Source organism: Emydura macquarii, unplaced genomic scaffold (genome assembly GCF_026122565.2).
Source record: "Emydura macquarii macquarii isolate MOO-44397 ecotype Brisbane River unplaced genomic scaffold, CSIRO-AGI_Emac_v2 contig_306, whole genome shotgun sequence".
Taxonomy (NCBI): domain Eukaryota; kingdom Metazoa; phylum Chordata; order Testudines; family Chelidae; genus Emydura; species Emydura macquarii.
In genome coordinates, this window is record NW_027130443.1 from 14,993,099 (window position 1) to 15,018,877 (window position 25,779).

The window sequence follows — 25,779 nt, forward strand, 5'->3', positions numbered from 1 at the left end:
TCCTCTCTTATCTCCAAAGATTTTATCTATTAATCTGCATAAAGGATAATCCAGCAAGGCAAGAGAGATAATAGCCCATTTCTGAACCTGGATTTCCAAATTTTTAATGTTTGTCTTCCTCTGTTTTTAATCAGGTAGGTTCAAAGATTAAATGTACAGGAATTACCATTGTGTATCATGCCATGGATGGTCTGTTTAGTCCAATATCCTGTCTCCATCAGTGGCCAGCACCAAATGCATTAAAGGAAAGTGCAAGGAATGCTAAAATTGTCAGCAGTGGGGTAATCTGCCCCTCCATTAAGGACTCATCTTAATCTCTAATAGTTAAACTAGTTTCATAATACAGTGGGTTTTAGGTCTCTAGCATTTCATCTCTTGAGAACCAAATTCAGATCTTAGCTCAGTGGGCTTCTATGACAGAAACTACAAACATGGACAGAATGTCATTCTAGCTGGGGCTAGGGCTGGAAGTGGGGGGCTGGGGATGTGGTATCAGGTCAGCAGTTGCTATATGCTGACATGCCTGCATGGGGATGCAAAACTGGATTGAGATGTTATAGATTAAGGTTGAAATGTGTTGGTCACTCAGGAAAAAAAGAATCAGGAAGTTTTTATCACCTGCTGTCTGTGATTTGGCAAGATGAAGTATCCAAAGAGATTATTATGGGGGGTATGGGTAGTAAAATTTAAAGAATTTGGATGTGAGGAAAACAGATATGTAGCCCATGACTAAACAGCCAACATGATGTTTTAAAAAATTTTTTGGGAAGGAGACCTAATGTGGTGGTCTTATTTTTGTATCACTTTCCATAAAACATTGACTTCCCCATCCAAGGCATAATGTATAAAAGCCACTCTTTTTATGCATCATTTTGGTGTTATCTGAAGGGCTTCCCCAGCAGTAAAACCTACGAGGGGCCAGTGAGTTATTCTTTCAAAATATTCTTTTAGTATCACTTATTCCACTAAAACTGTAGAATGTGCACTGAGCAGTTTCCCACCTGAGCAATGCTTTTCACTGCTCCAGCTGTCACTGCTCTTGGGTGGCTGCTCTCTGGATCATTTACTATAGACTCTCTATTTGAGTCTTGGCTGTAAAGTGTGAAGGGTGCACTTACAGAGACCAACCGCTGGATGGAGGACTTTGCTAACTATTTAGGTTTAGTGTGTAGCCACAAGTTGGCAGATCATCAGCTAATAACTGCTTCTGTTTTTCTATGGTAGAGATCTGAATAGACAAGTTCCTACATAATAGATATGTTGGTTTAGTATGCTTTTCATGGTTAGGGTTATCACCATTCATCTGTCCTCGTGCCTTTAATTTCTGCTTATCATAGGTTAGTCTCTAAAGCATTAACTTTCAGAGAGTTAATGGGATTTCTTTTAGCTTTTGTGAAAAGGACCAAAAATCCAATTTATGGTGCTTTTATAATTCTTTGGTGCAGTGAGTCTATACAAGACACATCTAATAATTTAATTGGTTTGCTATGAAATTCCTGGAGAAATGAATACTTCATAATTCCTTTATTTGGTGAGTCTCTTAAGGTATTTATGGTATTAATCTTATACTTAAGGAGTCAAAAGTCTCTTCTGTTTCCTTTGAAATAGTTCAAGTTTAAAACAGTCCTGCATTTTCATCATTAGTGATGTGCCAAAACACTTTATCCAATAAACCTTGATACAAATGTACTTTAAAAAAATCAAAAAGGATTTTGGAGGATACATAATTACATACTAGTCCATTTCGGTGCATAGTCAACTCCTGTATGCTACCTTCTTAAACAAAACAAATGTGGACATGCACAACTGATTTCAGTGACTAAACTAGTGACTAGTTAGATGGGAACTATTCTTAATATCCCAGTTGTAGGCTGTGATTTCAGTACCTGGTAAGTACTAGGCCTGCTCCTTGCAATTTGTGGGGTTAGGGGAGAGAGTTAAGGACAGATTTTCAGCTGCCTCTCTAGATTTCCTGGCTCTAATCAGTTTCAGCCACACCCTAAGTTTTTTTTTTTTTTTTTTGGTGGTATGTGTAAAGCAGAGTTCACTAGAGGAACATGGTGGTAGCTGCTGCCCTACACCCCTCCCATGGCCCTGCAAAAAAAAAAAAAAAAAAAATCCATTAGTTTTGTCAAATGGCTGTGTGTATGGTTCTTTCTTTCCATTGATGGACTTTTAAGATTGTGCTTGGCCTAGTTCTCTCAGAAACACACCATGCCTTTCTGATAAACTTGGGGCTGGCAATTACTATCATTCATATGAAAAGTTGCTTATGGGACGTCACAGGTTGACTCAGTATAACTGGTTCTTGTCTTTCTGTGAAACAATCCAGACATGGCATATCTTTATGCTAAGAGGTAATGGAGTCCTATCTTAAAATACTGAAATAAGCTTCACAGAAATCTTTTAATTTCTGAAGCAACCAAATTCCGCTCAGTGGACAAGAGAAGAGAACATGCAATTTCATCAGTAAACACTTTTACTCTAAATAAATTTCTTTACCTTGTTTCATCAATAGGAAATGCAACAGGCATTCATAGAAAGAATGAGGGGTAGCCACACTGGGGAGGGGGGAAGGGTCTAGGGCAGGATAAGGACCTGTCTATCTGGAATCACAGACTGAGGAAGCTAATCCTGAATAGCTCTTTAGGTCTATGCCATTAAATGTGATATGCCACATTTCAGCAGAGAATAAAATGTGATGACTTTCTCACATAAATACATCTAGTTAGACCATTACATTTAAACTAGGTCAGCTAAATTGCTATGATTTCATTCCCAGCATGAAAACACTGAGCCCAAACCTGATACTCAAAAGTATTGAGACAGATTAAAAGTAGTGGGTTGTACTTCAAAAGGGGTTTTGTGACTGGCATGTGAGATAAAGGAAACAGTTTGTACTGGGAATCTTGTGCTATTAACCCTTCCAAGTCAAGCATGAGGTAAAATAGAACTGGGAAGAAAGCTAAAATACAGCTATGCAGAACAAGTATAAAGGAGCAGAATTTCGTAAACATGGATGCCAAAAACCCATACTATAGTTTGAATCTCATGATTAGAATTTTATCTTTTGTCGGTTAATATTGTAAAGTGCAGAAAAGATAGCTATATTGATGTTTGTGGGTCTTGTGGAAGAAATGAGTTTTGAGAGGGTTGGGGCTTAATGTTGGAGTGTTACACTAGATTTTAATGTCCTTTATCTTTTAGGTGGTGGCTTATTTGGAAGGCTAAAATATACTAAAGGTTTTTTTTTAAAAAAAAAAGCAAGGGAGATGGGACAAAAAAAAATGTAATGAATGAATTTGGGGACAGGTTTTGTTTGTCAAAACAAACTCTCATCCTAGCAGGACCAGTCTAGTATCCAGAGAACAAATGATCTTGCTTTGCTTCATGCCATCACCTCAGTGCACTTACTCATATTTTTCTGTAATTAAGTGTGATACCAGTGTTGATCTGTTTGCTTCCTAAACCATATTAATATCCTGATGCCACCTTGGACCCATGAAACAATAGTTTGCTAGAAAAAGCAATCCTAACATGAAAATAATGGAATGGATTCTGAGCAGTGAATTTGGCAGTAGTCTACTTCCAAGAACATGCCGGTCTAGCTTATCTCCAGGCATTTATTCCTTCTCAGTTGGGATTGGGTTATATCATAGCTTAATGTGATTCACAGAAGAGCTTGTATGTTTGTGAAGGTGAGATTCACTGTAGATAATAGTTGCATTAAATGAAGCTAGAGTAGAGTCTGAAACTTGAGATTATAGGTAGCATGGTGTAATAAACAGTGGAAGTAAATTACCAATGGGCCAGTAAGGAGATGTTGCAATGATCTTAAAGAACAAGGAGATCAAAAAGGGGAAAACAAACAATAGGTCCACTTCCTAGTACAACTGTATTTTTATAATTGTAAATCCTTTTTTCTCCTCAAAAAGTGTTTAGACACATCATTTGATACCCAGTAATCTCTAATGCCTAGATAAGGTATTTGTTTTCTTTGAATAATATTTCCTGGGTAATTTATTTTACATACAACTGACAGTGTAATCTTAATAAAGGAGGGAAAGAACCACACTTAGGCTTTATACTCTGTCTTGTTCTGTGAGTAAATGTTATATGAACCAAATAAGTGTGTTCCAAGTTGCCAAAAGAAAGAGCTAATTAATAAATATGGTAGCAGGTGTAACTTGTGGATAAATATTCTAGTGAAGCAATCAGATTGTTAATACATAGGGACTTAATGCTTCGTTACTGTAATCCAAATTAACTGAACGTGTACAGTATCTCTAAATATGAGAGATTTGTACATCTTTTAGGACAGTAGTTCCTTGCTGCTGCTTGCTTGCTCTATACAATGAGCAGCAGGCATAGTGGGAGGCTTACTGCAGCCAAATGATCAAAAAGGTGTGTACAAAGCCCAGCAAATATGGGAGTGTCTGCTCAGTGTGTGCAAACGAAGTCACTGCCTACTGATCAGTCTCAGCCTCAAATCAGGCATTCAAACAATACTGCGTGTGGTACAGAGCCCCCACATGGGTGGGGGGAGAGGGTACACTTTACTGGAGCTCCATTGTGTGAGGGAGGGGGCCCGTGTTACAAGTTTGTACTGGGCCCGAAAAGATTATGCTTGGGCCCTGGTGTGGTATAGGTGACAGAATAGGCTTCTCCCAACCATTAGATAGATAAATAATGCAGCTACGTTCCACTAGGAAAGGGAACAGTAGACATAATTCATTACTCTTACCTTTTCTTGAACTGTCAAGAATCTCTGCTCAGGTCAAATGCTCTGAGCCTGGCTAGTATTATGAACAGATTCTCAAGAGCTGTAGCATGAAAGGTTTTTTTCCCAGTTTATTATTTAGGGAATTGGAAATTGATACAATTCATCCTTCCCTTGCATGTTCCTCTTAAATCTTTAGCCACACAATACTTTAGGCTTGTCCTATCTGAACTATTACAATCCTCTTTTTGATGTTTATCTTAAATTGCTAATGTCTAGATGTTCATCTACCAGGCCAGAGGTCCAAACATGATAGGTTTTGGAGCAGTCTGCTAACCAAATCAACTATCTTTAAACCTCTTCCAAAAACAGAACTGAAAGCAACTGTAAAACATAAGCTAACCAGTTCCAACAGTCAGTTGCACCAGAGTCTTCTGCTTTGTATGTCTTTTGTCTGCTTCCTTATGGATGGCAACTTTCTGGTCCTGATTCTGAGCTCTCTCTTATGAGGCACAAGCAAAGAGCTCTGGGAGGCTTATGGAAATAGCTGGAGAGCAGCACACTTCACCCATGCCTTATCCGGCTCTCTGGGTAGCAAAGGTCCCCTTTATGTCACTGATAGAACATAAAGGGCTGCAGCACAGAGAGAATTGTGGCCTGCCTGTCTCTCTTTCTCTTCCCCCTCCCCCACCAAAGTCTTTGTACATGCAGGATGCAAGTGGAGCCGATCCTCTGCTAATCAACAGTCAATAAGATGCTCGATGCCCAGCAGATGTTTCTGCATTTTAGGCTAATAGGAATTTATTGGATTACTGTAGTTTTCCCCTCCTTGGACTTATACCACTTTGTTGGAGATCTGGAAACTCATACTGATTATAATAAACAAAGTGCTGGTTGGGCCATGAATGCCAGGATATGAAAAGAGCTCCAGAACGACAAAGGATCTAACAGCCCTGAGCATTAGTTCACTGAACTGCATCAATTAAGGGCATTTCCAGTGATTATGTGAGCATTCCTCTTCAATTCACAGAAATAATTTTAGGTTGTTTCTTCTGCTGTGTGGTTTTTAAAGCAGACACAGAATTGGAGGATTTGTTTCGCAGAATGTGGGTGAATATCATTTTAAAAAAATCTCTCTCTCTAACACTTCTTTATTGAAACGAGTATGCAAGGAGTAGCCTGCAGTTTTCTGCTACCTTGAGTAGGATCAAAACCTAACTAATCATGGGAGGAAGAACAATGGAAGGAATAGTCAATTTTATTCCACTGTATCTAGCTATGGGTCCCCTATTTAAAAAAATAATAAATTAATCTATAAATCAGATGTTCAGAGGTGGAATAATGTGAAACTTTTAAAGTCTATTCATGTAGAATTGGAATCTTTATTTCTAATATCTACTGCACGTCACTGAAAAAACTGCACAAGAGAAAAGAATACACTGACATAGCTTATTTGTGAGAAGAAGGAAAATAGTCTTCAGGAATTATCCCCAAAAGAAACAGTCACTATTTATTTAAAAAAGACAACGGGAGCCCTGATGCATCTGATGAAGTGGGTTGCAGCCCACGAAAGCTTATGCCTGCAAAAACTTGTTAGTCTTTATAAAGTGCTACAGGACTCTTGTTGTTTTTGCTGTATACAGACTAACACGGCTACCCCTCTGGAACGTTTCACTATTTATTGTATATTTTCACTCTGTTTTTGCAGTTTTATACAATGTAGTGATATAGGTATTAAAGTCACAGCCAGTTTCTCCTCATTGCCCAAAATATTTCCAATGGGGCTCATCCTTAATCTGTTCATACCCATGACCGTCATCCTTTTATCTTGTTTCGAGGTTAATCCTTTTACTGTCTTCAAATCCAATCTTGTGTCATTTCTTTTCTCTGGCCCACCTAATGCTTGTGCAAAAAAGCTCTAATTCACCATGTCTTCCCATTTCCCCCACCACCATCACCCATTGTCTAGCCTTAGTTCGACCACTTATCACATGCTCTAACTTAAACATAGTAGTACTAGTTGAATATTCAGATTAATCAAATTTAATGCATATACATCTGTATGAATGGCAGTATATAAAACAAAAGAGATAGTGTAGTTCAGGTTGCATTGGGCATAGTCCATTCTAAACGCTTCCATTCCATTATTAATACATTTCTCAGACAATCATTTTGGGTTGAAATGTCTTATGTTTGGTCTCTCCCAGATAGAACAAGTGACCTTTGGGCAAAGTTGAACTAAATCTGTTGAGTTTTTACTGAGCTAGGGAAACATAAAACATTGGGTGCTCTAGACACGCTTTTTTTCCTTTGTGTTCAAATAACATAGACAGCTGATTTTTAAAACTTCATCAGCACATGGCATAGCCATCAATGGAGAATGAGCACCTCAGTAGAGTATGAAAGAAAACAGTTCCTCAGAAATAACCTAGATACAAGTTAAAGAGAACTGGCTGTATTTTAAAGAAACCTTATTGAGGGCACAGGAACAAACCATCCTGATGTGCAGAAAGAATAGCAAATATGGTAGGTGTCCAGCTTGGCTTAACAAAGAAGTCTTTGGTGAACTTAAACACAAAAAAGAAGCTTACAAGAAGTGGAAGCTTGGTCAGATGACTAGGAAGGATTATAAAAATGCTGCTCGAACATGCAGGAATGAAATCAGGAAGGCCAAAGCACAATTGGAGTTGCAGCTAGAAAGGGACGTGAAGGGGAACAAGAAGGGTTTCTACAGGTATGTTACCAACAAGAGGAAGATTAGGAAAGTGTGGGCCCCTTACAGAATGGGGGAGGCAACCTAGTGACAGAGGATGTGGAGAAAGCTGAGGTACTCAATGCCTTTTTTGCCTCTGTCTTCACAGACAAGGTCAGCTCCCAGACTGTTGTACTGGGCGGCACAGAATGGGAAGGAGGTGAACATCCCTCAGTGCTGAAGGAACAGGTCCAAGACTATTTAGAAAGATTGGACATACAAGTCCATGGTGCCACATACATTGCACCCGAGGGTGCTGAGGGAGTTGGCCGATGTGATTTCAGAGCCATTGGCTATTATATTTGAAAGCTCGTGTCAATTGGGGGAGGTCCCTGATGACTGGAAAAAAGCAAATCTAGTGCCCATCTTCAAGAAAGGGAGGAAAGAGGATCCAGGGAACTACAGACCGGTCAGCCTCACCTCAATCCCTGGAAAAATCATGGAGCAGGTCCACAAGGAATCCATTTTAAGGCACTTGGAAGAGAGGAAGGTGATCAGGAACAGTCAACACGGATTCACCAAGGGAAAGTCATGCTTGACCAACCTGATTGCTTTCTATGAAGAGGTGACTGGCTCTGTGGATGTGGGGAAAGCGGTGGACATGATATACCTTGCTTTAGCAAAGCTTTTGATAGTCTCCCACAGTATTCTTATCAGCAAGTTAAAGTAGTATGGGTTAGATGAATGGACTATAAAATGGATAGAGAGCTGGCTAGATCATCGGGCTCAACGGGTAGTGATCAATGTCTCCATGTCTAGCTGGCAGCCGGTCACAAGCGGAGTGCCCCAGGGGTCGGTGCTGGGGCCGGTTTTGTTCAACATCTTCATTAATGATCTAGAGGATGGGGTAGATTGCACCCTCAACAAGTTTGCAGATGACACTAAGCTAGGGGGAGTGGTAGATACCCTGGAAGATAGGGATAGGATACAGAAGGACCTAAACAAACTGGAGGATTGGGCCAAAATAAATCTGATGAGGTTCAACAAGGACAAGTGCAGGGTCCTGCACTTTGGACGGAAGAATCCCATACACAGCTACAGACTGGGGACCGACGAGCTAGGCAGCAGTTCTGCAGAAAAGGACCTGGGGGTTACAGTGGATAAGAAGCTGGATATGAGTCAGCAGTGTGCCCTGGTTGCCAAGAAGGCTAATAGCATATTGGGCTGCATTAGTAGGAGCATTGCCAGCAGATCGCAAGAAGTGATTATTCTCCTCTATTCGGCATTGGTGAGGCCACATTTGGAGTATTGTGTCCAGTTTTGGGCCCCCCACTACTAAAAGGATGTGGACAAGTTGGAGAGAGTCCAGCGGAGGGCAATAAAAACGATTAGGGGGCTGGAGCACAAGATGTATGAGGAGAGGCTGAGGAAACTAGGCTTGTTTAGTCTGAAGAAGAGAAGAATGAGGGGAGATTTGATAGCAGCCTTTAACTACCTGAAAGGGGGTTCCAGGGAGGATGGAGCTAGGCTGTTCTCAGTGGTGGCAGATGACAGAACAAGGAGCAAATTGCAGTGGGGGAGATCTAGGTTGGACATTAGAAAAAAGTTTTTCACTAGGAGGGTGGTGAAGCACTGGAATGGGTTACCTAGGGAGGTGGTGGAATCTCCATCTTTAGAGGTTTTTAAGCTGCGACTTGACAAAACCCTCGCTGGGATTATTTAGCTGAGGTTAGTCCTGCTTTGAGCAGGGGGTTGGACTAGATGACCTCCTGAGGTCCCTTCCAACTCTATGGTTCTATGATTCTATAATCTCCTTGCTGATTAAGAGATGCACTCAGGTTCACACCTAAGCAGGTTCCAGTTAGAAGTCCCTCTACTTGCTCCAAGAGTGAAACAGTTTTCTCCTATTCTAAGCCTTCATGCTTACACTCCAGCCTTTCAGATGATGCCAGAAAGGAGCCATCAAATTGGCAGAGACAGTGGGATCTACAATTTTATTTTCCATGTGCTGGGACTTGTTGTGCCCTTAAGCATGTGAAATCAGAATAGGTAGGATTCATCCTATTCTGGACGCCACCTGAAAGGGAGCAAGAGTTAAAACTGAAGTTCAGATATGGCAGCCTTTTTGCTTAGCCTTCCTATGTAGACTTTGTTGAGTTAATGTTGCTGTAGAATTCTTATTCCCTGGAGCATTTTTGCAGATGTTGGCTATGTGGAAGTTACAAAACTTACAAACTCTGTGTGATGAGGCAAGCTTTACCCCCATTCTCTTTTAGGTCTTAGGTCACCCTTCCACAAATCCCTGATTTAAACACCTTCTCCAGCTGCATTTGTTAGCTGTGAATTGTTTCCATTCTTTTGTAGCCTAACTGAATTAATCAGGTTTAATTAAATTGTCTTTGTATAAGCTTTTTTCCAGTATTGAACTGATAGACAAATTGTTGAGCCAAGTAATTAACTCTTTCTTCACCATCTGCCTTTGACTATTTATTTTTTAAAGCTATCATTTGCAGAAATGCTGTTTATATTGTTTCTGGAAATCCTGAATTTTCCATTGCTGCGTTCCTATAAGTTTCCCCAAGCTGCAGATGAATCACCCAAAAGAAGATTCCATATTTTAAAAAAAAAGTGCCCACAAATAACAAGATTGTAATATTTAAAATACTACAAGACATGGTGCTCCATGAGCCAAACAGGCCTTAGAACTACTGTAGTGAGATAATGGACTGTAGTTAGTTTTCTTAGATAAATTTTGCACAGACACCCTCCCCACACCACATACACACACAAAAAGCAAGTTCCAGGGATAGGGAGAGCACTTTTTAGAACCTTGTTGAAGACTATACTGTAGTTTTGAGATCCAATTCAGTCTACAAGTAGGGCAACAATTTTAATATAAACCATCACTCCATTTTCTTGAGATACATTACAATCACTTTTGTCAAGGTTCTGCTTCTACCCAGCTAGCTACTTTTTTTTCTTCTGTCTCGGGTAATGACTCCTTTGTGCTGATCTCCTGGTCTCCTTTTCTGCATCCCAGAAGATTCACCTCACTCATCTCTATTTTTTTTGAGGGGGCTGCTTAGCTTTCACTTTAACTTCTAGCTTTACCTTGATGACATTCATCTGTTCATTACTTTTGCATCTTTTAATGTACTCTTTCTGGTCACGCTCTCTGCCTGGAATAAGAATTCTTGCAGCTTCATCGTAGCTGAAGAAAGTTAAAGGAAGCTATTCCTGTGGGCAAAAAGAGCCTCCTCAAATATAGCCCCATCTCCTCTCTCCTTCCTCTTACTTATTTTCCTTTTGCAGTTTCTCTCTTATTCTGGCATCCTGCTTGACTCTGAACTCTCCTGTTCTCCCTAAACTGCCTATGTCTGCAAATCTGCCTAGTGTTAGGGTATGGCTACACTGACGGCGGCAAAGTCGCAGCTGTCAAATCGATTTTCTCTGGATTGACTGAGTGGTCAGTGAAGACCCGCTAAGTCGATCCAGAAATCAACTTACTAAGACCACCTTTGCAAGTGGCGTAGCACTGCGTTGAAGGGAACGTGGTTCCCGTCGGCACAGTGCAGTGAAGACGGCGCACAGAAGAGGAGCCCCAAAAGTCGACGGGAGTTACGCAAGTTTTTTGCATAGCTTGCGTAACTCCCGTCGACTGCTGTTGAATCCCAGAGGTAAGTGTAGACAGGTCCTAGTTTTACAGCTCTGCCTATGTATGCTACTGCCAGCACACCTCTGCTGAAATCATTTACATATTAACTATTGGATTTTCTGTTCTACTTCTGTTCATTGTTTATTTTCCATCTACATTTGTGCCCTTCACCGGTCAAGTGTCTGTCGCTGATTTAAAAAAAAAACCAAAAAACCAACAATGGAGAAGCAAAGAGGAGATGTTCCAAGAACGCCTCCAGTCCTCTGAGGCAGAAAAAAAAGAAAAAAGGGCATGGAGCACACTGTGTCTGAAAATCAGAATATGGATAGGATAGGCAGGAGAGGAGGGAAAACCAGGAGCAAGTGATAGCAAGTCATGAGCGCATGATAAAAGCCATGGAGGAGCAAATGAGCTGTGAAAGTCACTCATAACGCTGCAGACTGAATTCATGCATGCTCTCCGCCTCCCGCAGCCAGTACAGAACAGCTTTCCATGCCCTCCCCATACTCCACCCACACATTCCACATTCCATGAAGGTGGCTGTGCACATTCAAAAGTTCTGCAGCCACTGCTCATCATCCCAGGCCTGCATAATGATACAATCCCACCACTAAGTGCTTGTTTCACACACCCAAAAGCGGCAGTGCACCATGTGCCGATGCTCTGTGAATGCAAACAGTAATCTGGCATTGTTTGTTTGCATGGCACACAGCAGGTCAGGTGCCTCAGATTCCAGTTCTGATTGGGAGCTCATGATATTGCATGACAAGCCACAATGTGTTCAGAACACTGACAGCAACAGTGGTAAGTAGTGCAGGATCCATCTTTTCAGATAGAGATGGTGGGCACTCAGAAAACTGGGGTAAGTGGAAAATGCCACGAAACAGTCAGAAACCTATGGAATGACGGGATGGAAATCATTGCGTCATGGGATGTTGAGCCCACACCCATAATGCACTGCAGTCCGCTCCGCCTTCCCATAACTCTAGCGACACAAGGTGGCGAGTTGCACACTGGGATAGCTGCCCACAGTGCACTGCTGTCCCTGTCGACACTAGAGTACTAACTGTGGACGCACTTTGGCGAAACAATGAGTGCTGTGTGGACAGGCACAAGTATGGTAATTCCAGCACTTCTTTATCATCTCTGTAACTTGCGTCTACAAAACTTTCTAGTGTAGACAAAGCCTTACATTGATTCTCCATTTTCAAATCGCAGCTGAAAATGTCTTCTCCATTCCATAAATCACTTCATTTCTCTCTCCATTTCTTGTTCTCTCTCTCTTACTGTGGCAATTGCATTGACTCTTTAAAGCTACTTTGGTGGTGGAGTTTCTTCATAGGTTAAGGATAGAAATGACCATTATAATCATCTACTCTGACCTCCTGCATAATAGAGGCCACAGAACTTCACACACTGATTCTGTATCTAGCTCATAACTTCTTTGTGAACTTGGGCAGATCTTTTAGAAAAACATCCAGCACTGATGTAAAGAGTTCAACTGATGGAGATTACACTTCATGCTATATAGTTTATTCCAATGGCTAATTACTCACTGACTTGTTTTTAAGTGCTTTACTTCTCATTTGAAATCATCTAACTTCAACTTCCAGCAATTGGGTTTTTATACTTTGTCTGGTAAAGAGCCCTCTACTATAGTTTATGTAAAAGATGCTATATAGAAAAAACAGTTGCATTGTTCTTTGGATATTTGAATTTAGTTAGTTTGTTTTTAAGTGGTAGTAAAAATGGATTGGATCATCCCAAACACAGCAAAATGTCTTTGAATTTTGAAAATATGAGATTGGGTTCTATAACTTGTTAAAAATTCTAATAGTGAAGAGAACACACATCTCCTCCATTTATGTCTCTCTCATATATAAAACACAACACTCCGTAGTAAGTTATAGCTCATACTTAAATAGAAAACTGAAAAATAACTTGTAATTAAACAAATGCACTAAATTGCAAAATGAGACAACCCCTTACATCTCTGATTAAGCTATACTGTGTACTAATACCTGTTCCAAATCAGTATCCACTCCCACAAATCGCTTGTCATTAATATTTCAAACAGTGTATGAGCCTTCAAAATATAACTTTATATTACAGAAAGATCACTGTCATGTTATGTGGATGATTAATAGGCATACATTCATCAGCACTGTACAATAATTGTGTTCCTGATATTGTTATCCTTTTATGTGTCACTCAGATATAACATTCTTATTTTGAACATGCTCTCTAATTATTTTTTTCTTGTAACTTTTTTTCAGAGTTGCTTTTGTTCCTGAGAGGCAGGATCAGTCTTGTTTTTACTGGTCCTTACAACAGAACTGACATTGCAGTTTGATTCTTCTGAAAAAGAGGTGTGTGCTCTCACAGCTAGTAAATGCTTTCATTAATACGGCAGAACAGTCTGCTGTTGCTTGTTCTGCAGTTTCCTATTTGTACATCAGATATCCATAGAAGGGTAAATGTAGCAATTTAACTTAAAAAATACAGTCTCCTTCCCATAACACAGAGTAGGAAGAACAAAATATTGGTTAAATCAGCCAAATTGATGCATGTTTTTGCCACAAATGTGACACTTTAAAAGTTAACTGAGACATGACAGTGTGAAATGACTGGAATTAAGATCTCTATTCCATTGGTTTATTCAGGATGTGCATGTGTAAATTAAGATCTTGGTAAAATCAAAGCAAAAGAACCTTCTACTAAAGTCTAATTAAAGCAGGATTGGACCCCTAATTATCCACAACAGCAGTGATTTATGGCTTTGATTGACTACAGCCTATTTTATTCAAATATAGGCTACGCTTGGAATATTTGAAGGGATACCAAAAACCCTTTTTTGAGCTAGAGGGAGACAAATCGTAGATGAGACAAAATTTCAAATCAGGGTACCTGTATTGTTACGTAATAACCCAAAACAGTCTGATGAAGGTTCTTCAAACTTTGCAGGAATAGTCTTTTTTTGCACTTCAGAGTAAATCTGGCAGTTTACCGGATAAACCCGTTTTCCAAGCCAAAGTTGTGGGAAGAGGTTACATGGGGCTTTATAATGAAAGCTGGTTGCAACTGCCTCTCCATAATACATAGGAAGGGATCTGGTTATGTAAGAAGTATTGCAGATAATTTAGTAAAAAATTTGCAGCCATCCGCATGCAGTCCTGAGAGGATTTCAGTGGGAAGAGTAAAGGCTGAAGATAAGAAGAATAGGGCTGTGGAGATCAAAGACTGTGTAGGTGAGCCTACAGGTGGGGACCTGTTTGTCATTGGTTGCCACTGTTTGCTCAGGGTTGTTTTTTTGCTTGAGAGAGTTTCTGCAAAAGGAATAATATAGAGAGCTTAGGTTTTGTCAGCTACAGCACAACTGCTGCCGTTTGCCTTTTAAGAATTTTTGTGTCCTGCTATATGGATCGAACAAGCAGTGCATGGCTTTATTCCTTCAATATCTCTTGCTAGTGGGAGGTGGTAAGTCTTGATGCAGCTCCTCAGTATAGCAGGTTTCCAGACTCTCTCTAGTTTTGACTGTGTGAAATGCAGCTTTCTCTTTCTATGGTTCTTACATAGCTCTTAGATACTACAGTTCTTAGGTGTAGATGGCAGAGTAAGAAAAGCCTGATCACTCCGATACATGATAGAACATAAACCCAAGCCTAACCCCAAACACTAGCAGCCTGTGGGCACTTCTTGTCACAGAAACCCTCCCCCCCCCTTTGCATGTCGTCCCTGTTTAAAATAAAAACAGCTCCAAAGCCACTGGAAATGTCTGTGCCCTTACTGCACTGATCAGAGTAATTGAAGAAAAATTCATACCAGATCACTGTGTCCATCATCCTGCAAGGGCAGAAGACGTGTCCTCTATTGAGGCCTATACAATACCAAACTCGGTTTGATTTCACTTGAATTTTGTCAAAAAAAAAATGCCAGTAACTTTACAGATCAATGGTTATGAATCTTTCCAAGCAACCAGACTAAGATGTGGGTTTAACTAGCCAGTGCCTACCACTTCCTATTCAGGTGCACACTACAACTTGCTGTGGAGCTGGGACTTTTGAGACTTGAAGCCACAGACTCACCTTAGCAGGTTAGAGTGGGGGCACAAATGAACAGGAGACAGAGCACTAAGGCCTAGTATGAATGAGCATAATTGCTAAGGGCCTGATCCTCTAATCTTTACTCATGAGTAGGTAGTCCCATTTAAGACAACTTGTGAGTAAGAATTTCAGGTGCGAGGAGGAGCCCAGAAAACCAGTGCTCAGGAGTCACCTTTTTAGAGTGTTTAGTGGTAACTGTCATCATTTGGCCAGTCATTACCTGATGATCAAACTGTATTGCTAAGGTGTCTTTATAGGTGGTAAGAGCTATTCCCTTTATAGATGGTAAGGGGTAGAATTGCTTTCCCTCTTGTGGAGGGATAAGTGGATATGAGAAGATGTATATAGTCAACATGTAATTTAGATCTATTGTGAGCCAACTTAAATGTATCTGCACCTTGTGCAATAAACCATGTTCCTTCCATGACACAAAAACGCCAGTCACACCCGTTATCAAACAGTGCCTGCAATTTCTGAAATTTCATGAAGATCAGAATTCCAATTTTTAAAAACTATGTAAAATATTTGAGCTATGTGCAATGCAAACGGTGGCTGAATATGGCCCTTAGATTTGACCAATAAATAGTTTTTATACATAAGCAGTTCTTACCAAACTTCCTTTAAATTCCTAACTGTTACCAGATGTGGGTTGCATGCGGCTGCTGGAATTCCAACACCTGTTGCATCAGACTGAATAGGATTCATTTTGGCAGACACTGAAAATTCCATTTCAGTAACTAAATAGTTCAAAATGATATCTAAAGCCTCCTTTTACAGACTATGCTGATCCCAGCCTTATGTACAAAATGGCACATAGTTTCATAATTAGAAGACAGCTTGTATGCTTTGGAGGTGTAATTGGCTGTTAGTTAGCCAGTAAATATCGAATGGAAAATCTTTAATCCTGAAATAATCCTTTCCGTCTACAAATAGTGATGATTTCTACCTGCAATTTCTGTAAGGTAGAAATATGCTCAGTGCTAGAATGTTCTTTAAAACTTTACACTGGATCTATTGTAGCTGCATTTTAGAATGTTGTCCGTCATTATATGCATTACTTATACTGCTGGATTGTGCTATAATCAACCAATTATCTTGCTTTACTATTGTTCTCAGGTCGTCCTCAGTCTTAACTTTGCTCCTTTTTCCATGCCAACACCGTTTCCCAGACATCAGCATCCTAAAAATCCACTTATTTGATGATGATTCCTGTGATTGTGCTCTCTTCCAGCCTAATTTATTCCATGTTTTGTACTCAATTCTTGGCAATTCGGAGACCTGGGTTCAAGTCCTTGCTCTGCTACAGATTCCCTGTGTAACCTTGGGCAAGTCACTTAGCTTCTGTGCCTCAGTTCCCTGTCTGTCCAATGGGGATAATAGCACTTCCCTACTTCTCAGGGTTGTTCGGAGGGTAAATACATTATACATTGTGAGGTGCTTGGTTACTCTGGAAATTGGGGGTGGTGGTGGATCGAAGTACCTAAGATAGGTAGATTCTTTATTTATTTTTAACTAGACTAGAAGATCCTCATGCCAGGGATCTGTTGTATTATGCATGTCTATGTCTTTAAAATATCACCAAATCCCAAGTGTTTACCTGGTTCTAGGCCCTGGGAGTAGACAAGCTAAGGTTTGTATTTTTGCTTTATTTTATTAACAAAGATACACTCTAGTTTCAGATACATTGTTTATCTGTGACTCTGGGTCTCCTTTGGACAGTCAGGTGAGAGATTCCCAGGCACTTGCTGGTCGGTATATAGATGATGGAGTACTGCAGTTTTTTTAGAAGAATAATATAATTCTCAATTATTTTTAAAATGCTGAATATATGCTGCCCAACAAAGCCATTTTCAGAAGATTGGATTATAATGTTGGTTGGTGGCACTATTCCCTGAAGAATTTCTGTTCCTTGCATTTTTCTTAGGAAATTCAATTTGGGACATTATGGCAATTTCTGAATTCCCTGTGTGTTCCTTGCTGCTACCATTTTGCTTTGCAACTATAATTAACTATTCTGAAAACAATACAGCTTTAAGACCCAATCCTGCAAACACTTACTCCTCAACCTTGTGCTTGCTAGTGTGCACAGTCCCATTGATTTTAGAGATCATTGTTTGTTAACCTCCCTCATGCTTTATCTGCTATAAAGGCACATAGAAGAACTTTTAGGAGATGGGTGTTGCAGCTCTCTAAGTCCCAGCATAGTTCTTTTCTTAACTGCTTCATAAATGTGGCTCTAAATCTTTACATTTACCTTATCTACTGTCTTTTTCTCCTCTAGATTCAATATGCCTCTCCGCAAATCATAAGGAAATAACCAAAGGTACAGAAAAGGAAGATATGTCTAGTAATGTATGTATCATCAGTTTTAGAGGATACTGTGAATTTATTAAATAATTTACCAATTAATATTTTTATGTGGGTCATATTAAAAATTAGTAAAACATCCCCAGAGATTAAACTAAACACCAGTCTGTAACCATCCCCCACCACACACTGAACATGCTCAAACTTCAGGTTCTGTTCTTTAAATAGTTGAGTAGCGTTCATCAATATTTTTATGACTGTATTTTTAGAGAGTAGACTAAGTTGCAGAAAACGTACTGACCCACTAATGATTCACCTAGGGGCTTCCTCAGATTTATGGTGACTGAAATCATTTTAAGAGGTAGCAAAAGGTCAGGCTTAGCAAATACTCCAATTAGCAAGATCATGTGGCAAACAGGAAAATAGGGCTTGCAGGAAAGGGGGCTCTGATTTGTGGCTGGGTTTTGAGTAAGAAGGGTCCTTTCAGCTAAATAAAATAATAGAACCCATATCAGATATCTATAGAAAGAAAGAATTCTGAACTGAAATGACTGGGATGATCAAGGAAGAAATGGAAATTCTGTAAACTTCCCTTTTTCCTAAGTGTTAGTCACTAATTTCTCAAAGTGACTTTATGGTGCTTGAAAATAATTTATTCCAAATGCAAAAAATGTGTTAGTGGGGATTAATTTATTCCTGGGTGTGTATAGCACAATGATCTAGAAGTCTGAACTCAATCATTCCTCAGGGAGGGGTGTGGATGGGGCTTTTCCATATCCATTCAGACCATGTGTTATGACCACTATGCTTTTGGCAGAGAAAGGCTGCACAGGGCCCCCTGTCAGCACAACTCCTAAATTGACTGGAGGTGTTGCTGTTGAGCTAGTTGTTCTGAGGGGGACAAATATGCTGCTTATGCAGTCCTTTCAAATACCGCAGGCCCAGGAAGCAACAGTCTCCCATAGAAGACATAATTTCCAATTACTAGGCAACCCAAGGATTTGGGTAAGTAAAATTAGCGCTAGTGAAAGGTGCTGGATTAATAGCTCTGGAGAAGAAAGCTCTCTATTTATCCTGAGAACAGCATGGTCAGCTGCAGCAAAAATGTTCCCCACACTGCCCTGTCAATATGGCTCAACTGTTGCTTAGAAGAACCATCACTTGCGATCAGAAGACAGTTCAGTCTACAAGGCCTATTTAAGTCCTTATCCTCTATGCTGAAACTGCTGCCAAGGTTGCCATTTAGTTCTAACTATGATGGTGACAATTATCTTCTCTGAATCAGACTTATTTCACAGAGGCCACTAGAAAGTCTGGCACTTAACAGTACTGATTTGGTGGGATTTGTACCAGTGACTTAAGGGTGAAAGGTTCTGTAATCCACAGCTCTTCCTAGGTGAACCACTGCCTAAATTGAGCTTTTGTACATCCTTCTAAAGATTGCCTCCTTTTTTCCTTCCTTCATCTCTTTTGGAATCTGCTCCATCCTTCACATGCCACAGACCTAGAGTCTTCTAGAATGGGAACTCTTCCAGGCCAAGGCCAAATCCTTTTGCTCTGATGAGTGATCTCAGACCAGACTTTGGGGATCTCCTCCTGCTCTCACTTCCCTCGTTTTATACCCTCTGTGATCCTGAGCACTGAGCTGCATCCCAGACCCACAATATAGCACAAGGCAGAATATTCTCCCTGGCTCCTTTCCATAAAGACCTGTCCAGACCACAAGGTCACAATGAAAAATGACAGCTAAAGAAAACCTGGCATCTTCTCTGCATCCCCCCTTCTTCAGTTTATGAACAGGGTAGTCAACATTAGGAAAGAGATTGAATAATACCAGTTTAATATGGATTTTAAGCATTCTCAATTAATCGATTTAATTTGGAACACAGCAACTGTCACCATGAAAACTGGAAGGGAAAATAGCCTTTCCTTCTACATACACATTTGGGTGCCAAGTAAACTCCATGCACCTAGCTCCACGAGTCTTCCAGTTTAATAATGTCTTGGAAACCAATCCTATACCACACTTGTGCTGTTTGTTAATTTTCTCTTGGGATCGATGCATTTTGCACATGCTACCTTGAAGTGATTTGCCCTGGAAGGCATATTTGTATGAAGATTGGCTCCAGCAAAACTGATCCAGACTTGACTAGGTCCTTTTCTGTGGGCTGAAGCACTCATTTGCTTCTGGTATTTACAGGGGACAGGGGCATTTATTTGATGATCCTGAAACACCCCTGTTGTCTTGGATATGCATGCTCTGTTCTTGCCTCTCCCTGTTGTTAACAAGAGCTGGAGGAATAGCTACTTTTAAAAACTTTTATTTTAAAAAATGTATTAGTAATATTGTACTAATTTGGTTTTTGAGTGGACAGTGTGCTCTGATACCATACATACAAAACAGTCCCTGCCCCAAAGATCTTACCTAATGACTGCATAAATATAGACAATGTGGGCATCTCCTAGTGGCCAACAGCAAATACAAATACAGATGGATTCGCTAGATACAGACTGATACTAGGATTCAGGGATGGAAAGAACTAGAACAGACTAGAATTGAGATTAAATTAAGAGGCAGTTGTGGGGGAAGCATGGCACCCACTCTGCTGAGATAGGAATTCCCTAGCTTCTCCCTGCCCACACAGCTCCCTTTCCTTTATGGCTGGTGCAGTGCAGTGAGAGCTCCCCCTCCTGTCTCAAACTACTTTAGCTATTGGCTAGAATCTAGGGATGGAGATGGATAGATTAGGTTTTAGGGCCTAGGGATGGAGAAAGATCAGAGAGCAACAATCCTGGCACTGGTTTGTAAGTCAGGTAACAGTTCTTTAATCTGGTTGTTCCTCTATAACAAGGTTTAATGAGACCTCTCCAAGCACAGAGTCAGTTTCTAGGTTTAGCCAGTGAAAGGAGAGAAGCCATTTCTCTGTGACCTTGCCTTGGGTTTGACGAGCTCCAGGTGCTCTGCGAGGATGGGAGTTTTGACAGTTCTTGCAGTCTGTGTGTGTGAGAGATGGGATGTCAGCCAGCCCTAAGGGGTCAGGACAGCTCACATTCTCCGTGACCCAGACACCCCCATCAGTTGTGGGGCAATGTTAGTGGAGGAGAGGTGACAGGTTGGATGAATTCCAGTGAGTGTGAGGGTGGTATCTGGGGGTCAGGGCTCTGGTGGTGGTGTGTGTGAGGGTTCCAGGAAGATGGCTGATACAGGGGTCCTTACTGTAGGGGTAAGGGGCTGACTGGGGAGAGGGAGGGGGTCAGTGCTGAGAGCACAATTGGGGTTCAGGCTTAGGACTGAGGTGAGGCAATGGTGACTGGGGAATGGTGCTAGAGCTGAGGGGCCAGTGCTGAGAGCAAGGGCTGGGGTTTAGGGCTCAGGTGAGGCAGGGTGACTGGGGGGTGGAGGATCTGGTGCCTAGGGGGATGGTTGGAGTAAGGGCTGAGAGTGAGTGCTCTAGGGCTGAGGTGAGGCAGAGCTGAGCGCACAAGGCTGATGTGAGGTGGGGTTGACTGGGATGAGGGCAGGAGAATGGAGGAGGGTGATGGGCAGGATTGTGGTGCGAGAGCTGAAGTGAAGGCTCTACAACGGGTCAGGTTTGAGATGAGGGCGGGAGATCTGAGGGGGGTGACGGGTCAGGGCAGGCGGTGAAGGGACAGCTGAAGGGGGGTGACAGGTCTGGGGGTGAGGGCTCTAGAACTGAGCGGGGTGGCAGCTCTAGGGCTGAAGTGAGGCAGGGCTGAGAGCGCAGGGCTGACCTGAGGCGGGGTGACTGGGGGAGAAGGGCAGGAGAGCTTGGGGGGGGGGGTGACAGGGTCAGGGCTGGGGCTGAGGGGACAGGGCTGAGGGGAGGGTCAGCACTGGAGGGGTGAGGGGCCAGAATGCCGGGATAAGGAGAGCGGGGAGCGGTGCCCTGGCCGTGCGGGCCCGGGCTACGCCACCCTCCATGTACGGGGCTTGGGCGAGAGAGTGTCTCCCTGGTGTGTGGGGTACCTGCCGGGGAATGGAGACCCCATCGCCGCCCGGGCTGAGGGGACCGGAGCCAGGTGGTTCTCAGCCCGGGTGCGTGGAGAGGCCGGTTCCTGCCCGGAGGGCTGCGTGGGAGATGGGGACGTCGTCCACGGCATGCCCTGGGGTCTGGGAGGAGGAGGCGCGGGGGGCCCGGCCCGGCCCGGCCCCCTCTCCCGGTCCATGCTGTCAGTAGCAGGCGGGGAGCCGCGGAGTCAGACAAAGAGCCGGGGCCGGAGCCGAGCGGGCACCGGGGCCAGGAGGGGGCGGCCCGGGGGCGGGGACGCGGCGGTGGGAGCCAGGGGGCGGCGGCCAGAGGCACCGGGGAGCCAAGACCGGGAACTGAGGCTGCACTCGCCGAAACAAAGGGCTCCTGCCCGGCCGGGCTCGGGCTACAGGGAGCGCGCCGTGGCCTGGGGCTCTAGAGCTAGCAGCCCTGGGGGAAGGAGCCGCTCCCCGGAGCGCCATGCCCCCCAAGGAGCCCGGCTGCGCCTGGTGGATCTTCCTGTCCCTCTGCAGCCTGTGCGGGGCTCAGCCTCCGCAGAGCCAGTAAGTACGGGCCCCGGGCAGTGCCCCACCACGTCCGTGTCACCGGGTAGAGACCCCAGCTCTCCTCCCGCCTGGCTCGGGGGCATCGCCCCCTATCGCTGGCATGAGGAAGCCCCCAAAGTTCTCGAGGCAACGCCACCCCTTTCTCCGGGCAGTAGCCATAACACCTCTACCTTTTACTTCCTCCAGCACGGAGCAGACCCTGCAGGTAAGGGAGGGAGAGGGGAGGTGTTTAGGGGGAGGAACCTTTATAGTATACCCGTGCAAGGAGCTGTTAAATGATGGCTCACAACACAAATTACTCCAAATCGATTAACAAAGCCTGCAAAATTATTTTTCCCAATTCCTCAGCCAGGGTCGTAAACTGCATGTGGTTTCCCCGGAATATGCCGGAGGAAACACATGCATTTGATAGTTAATCATCATACAGCTGTCTCTGCAAAAATCCAAACTCTCGACAGGGCGGGCAATATTTGTTTGGAACGTCTTAAACACAACGTTGCGGAGCATTTATGTACAAGTACTTGTTTAATGCAATGATATGAATATGGAATGTTCAATATGAGCTGTGATCCACTAACCAGTTATTATAATAGTTTGAGGTACTGTTAGTTGCTCTGGAAAGAGATGTTTACTGGAAGAACATGTGAAACTCTCTTGCATGGAAAATCATCTAAGGAGTTTTTGGTTTTGTTTGTTTTTTAACTTCTGTGAAAATAGTCTCATCTAATTTATAGAAATTAAGTACACAGTTTCTGTGCATTTATTTATTTATTTTGGTTTAGTTTATTTTTAATTAAAGTTTGCTTTGTTTTATTGCTTAGGTTTGTAACCAGTCCACACTGAATAGCTGCTTTAACTAGATGCCATGAGGACTTCCTATTTTCTCTTGCTTACTAAAAAATATTTCACATCCTGCCAGTTCCTGCCAAGTTTTAGTCTAACCTGGCAGAGCTGCTAGTCAAAAGTTCTTGCAGGATCTGTCAAGTTACCGTCAGAAGTATCCAAGCTAAACATTTAATTTTCAAATACAACATTACTAAATTACTTAATTTAAAGAGACCACATCAACAAGCTGATATTCCAGAAAAAAAAGTTAGAATTGCTTAAAATGATGTGTTCCAGAGGGGTAGCCGTGTTAGTCTGTATACAGCAAAAACAACGAGAGTTCTGTGGCACTTTAAAGACTAACAAATTTAATTTTTGTAGGCATAAGCTTTCGTGAGACTCAGCTCACTTCATCAGATGCAGAGGTAGAATGATACAGTAAATAGGAAACATAGATATACAAGTGCATAGAAAATGATGTGGATACATATGCTTCATATATGTTACTGCAGGCCCATGCTTATGTGACAGTTTAAAACTATGCAGCGTTTTTGTAGCCTGGTTGGTCTCAGGATATTAGAGAGACAAGGTGAGTGAGGTAATATCTCTTATTGGATCAACTTCTCTCACCAACAGAAGCTGGTCAAATAAAAATTTGAATGTAATCATTTAGTATGGATGCAAATGATATTCTCTCTCTCCTCCAAATAGATTGGCTGTTTTCCTTACTAAGGATATGCAGATTAGGTAGCAATCTGGTAAATGTTTAAACCTGAAGCCACAGGACATTTATTCTCAAATTCTTTAAGTTCTAAGTATCCAGTGCAATCTGACTGAACTACCATAGAGAGCTGAACTTATGTTGGGTGTAATGGAATCTCCATGGCAATGAGGTCTGCTGAGAGAGAAACAATGGGTTGGAATTTGCTAAAAGGTGACTGGGGGGCTGTAAAACACCATCAACTTCATCCCAGTGTGATAATTAATCATGAACTAAAGTGACCCAACTGCTGGAACCATAGTGAGGCAAGTGGCTGAAATATGTTTTAAAGTGTGTGACTTGAAAAATTATCTTTTTTAAAAAAACTCCATTTGGGGAGAAAAGAAGCAGAAAGATGTATGATGTCATAAAGAAGATATAAATGTATTGCTTTACAGTATCATACACCAAAGACATTGGAAACTGTAATGCAAGAGACTATCATGCATACAGTCAATACATATATGGCATGGTGCCATTCAGTATGGGAAGCTCATAAGCATTCCCGTAGTAATTGTACACAAGATTTTATTATGTATGGTTGTGAAGTCTTTCAAGGCAGTTTTAAAAGCAAAAGTGTGCCTGTTAGAATACTTTTTCCAAAGCTGTGATTTTTTTTTTTAATTAAAAAATAAAAATTGGTGACACATTGTTCAAGATGTAGCCCTTTTAAAAGGAACTGAATGACTGGAAGAGCTGGGAATGTGAACTCAGATCTCCTGACTCCCATTTCTAGGCTTTTATCACTAGCCTCTACTTCCTCTTTTAAAGCGGGGGGAGATGAAGGCCAAGGTTTTTAAAAATGGCCGATGATTTTGGATACCTCAATCTTGTGGATGTCCAACTTGATATACCTTAATTGAGCTTGACCTTCAGAAAGTGCTGAAGCACCCACCTTCTGAAAATCAGGTTTCTCTAAGTCGTGTCAAGTTTGGCATTCAAAATAATTAGTCACTTAAAAATCTTGGTCTAAAGTGTTTCAAAACAGGGTATTATATATAATGCTAAACTGGAGGGCTCTGATGGATGTGACCAAAGTGTGCATCAGCCTTTTTATATTCAACTGACTGTACTTAATTGTGTGTGTTAGTATGTGTAATTATGATGTCAATACTAGTGCAATATAGTAGAAATATATCAGTAATTCAGGCTCCTATTCATGACAACATGACTGCAATTTTATAAATGTGAATACATCTGATAAAGTTTAGTTGAGAGATAGCTACATATTGCTGTGATATAAAATAATTGAGCTTTAGTGCTGGTTTCAAAATACTATAAAGTCTAATTAGTACAATACTTATTTGTGTTGATACTTAGTATCCTATATATAAGCCAAATATACAAGTCACACTTACTGTAAATTGCTACTGCAGTTTGCAGCTAATGCTTGTTACTTGTTCTATTGATGTTAGTCATGTGGAATTCTTTGGGTAGCATGCTGATGTAAACTGTAACTTCACAGGATCTCTTTGCAAATGAGCATTAACTAATGTACACATATTATGAACTGTTATCTTGATTATTAGTGAGGTCCAAGGGAAATGATGCCCAAAGTGTGAACATGTAAAAGTGTTCTACAGGTTGGTTGGAAGCTGCCCTCATCTGTTAATATGAAGATTTGATCTTCAGAGACTACAAAATTCCTATGGCGATGATCTACCTCTCCTCTCTGTATCAAGATGGAATATTACAGTCACTATTATGTTTTAGTAGCTGCAACCAATGAAGATTGTCAGACTACAGTCTGCTCCATTTTATGCATATTAGGCTGAGTCCCAAACTCCTGGCATGTTGCCAGTGTGACTGTCTTGGGGGCAGACTTTAGGTGACTGTCACAGGATTTTTTTTTTAATATTAATATTTTAAATAGTTTTATGCTGTTTGGCACCCTGATCATCTCACAGTAGGGAAAAGCACACTTTGTTGCTGTTCTCAATGACCATCCACTTCCAACCTTATTTCCTAGGGGCTATTTGATAGCAGCACCTTCTGTTTTCCGATCAGGCGTAGAGGAAGCTATTAGTGTGACCATCTTTAACTCAATCAAGGAAACAACAGTCCAGGTTCAGCTAGTGGTCAAAGGAGAAACAGTGGCACGAGGCCATGGAGCAGTTCTGGGTAAGTTCTCGTTTATGGAAAACTGAACAAGAGCTAGTGCA

General features: G+C 41.7%; 2 protein-coding genes across 15 annotated transcripts in view; both read left to right on the forward strand.

The window, feature by feature from the left end:
* HAUS8 (HAUS augmin like complex subunit 8) overlaps positions 1-25,779 on the forward strand; it is a 54,438-nt gene that overhangs the window by 17,742 nt on the left and 10,917 nt on the right. The window contains exons 13-14 of one of the 2 annotated variants that reach the window (XR_010922240.1): positions 13,344-13,436; positions 17,452-17,522. The gene's annotated coding sequence lies outside the window, so the exon portion shown is untranslated. Of the gene's footprint in view, positions 1-13,343; positions 13,437-17,451; positions 17,546-25,779 lie in introns of those variants that run through there. The other variant, XR_010922239.1, reaches the window with a different exon arrangement.
* CPAMD8 (C3 and PZP like alpha-2-macroglobulin domain containing 8) overlaps positions 21,499-25,779 on the forward strand; it is a 126,798-nt gene continuing 122,517 nt past the window's right edge. For all 13 annotated transcript variants that reach the window (XR_010922168.1, XR_010922172.1, XR_010922175.1 and 10 more), the window contains exons 1-2: positions 21,499-22,029; positions 25,587-25,738. Coding sequence is in view for 3 of the 13 variants with exons in the window: in XM_067561290.1 (XP_067417391.1) it covers positions 21,947-22,029; positions 25,587-25,738 (235 nt within the window). In the remaining 10 variants the exon portion in view is untranslated. The remainder of the gene's footprint in view (positions 22,030-25,586; positions 25,739-25,779) is intronic.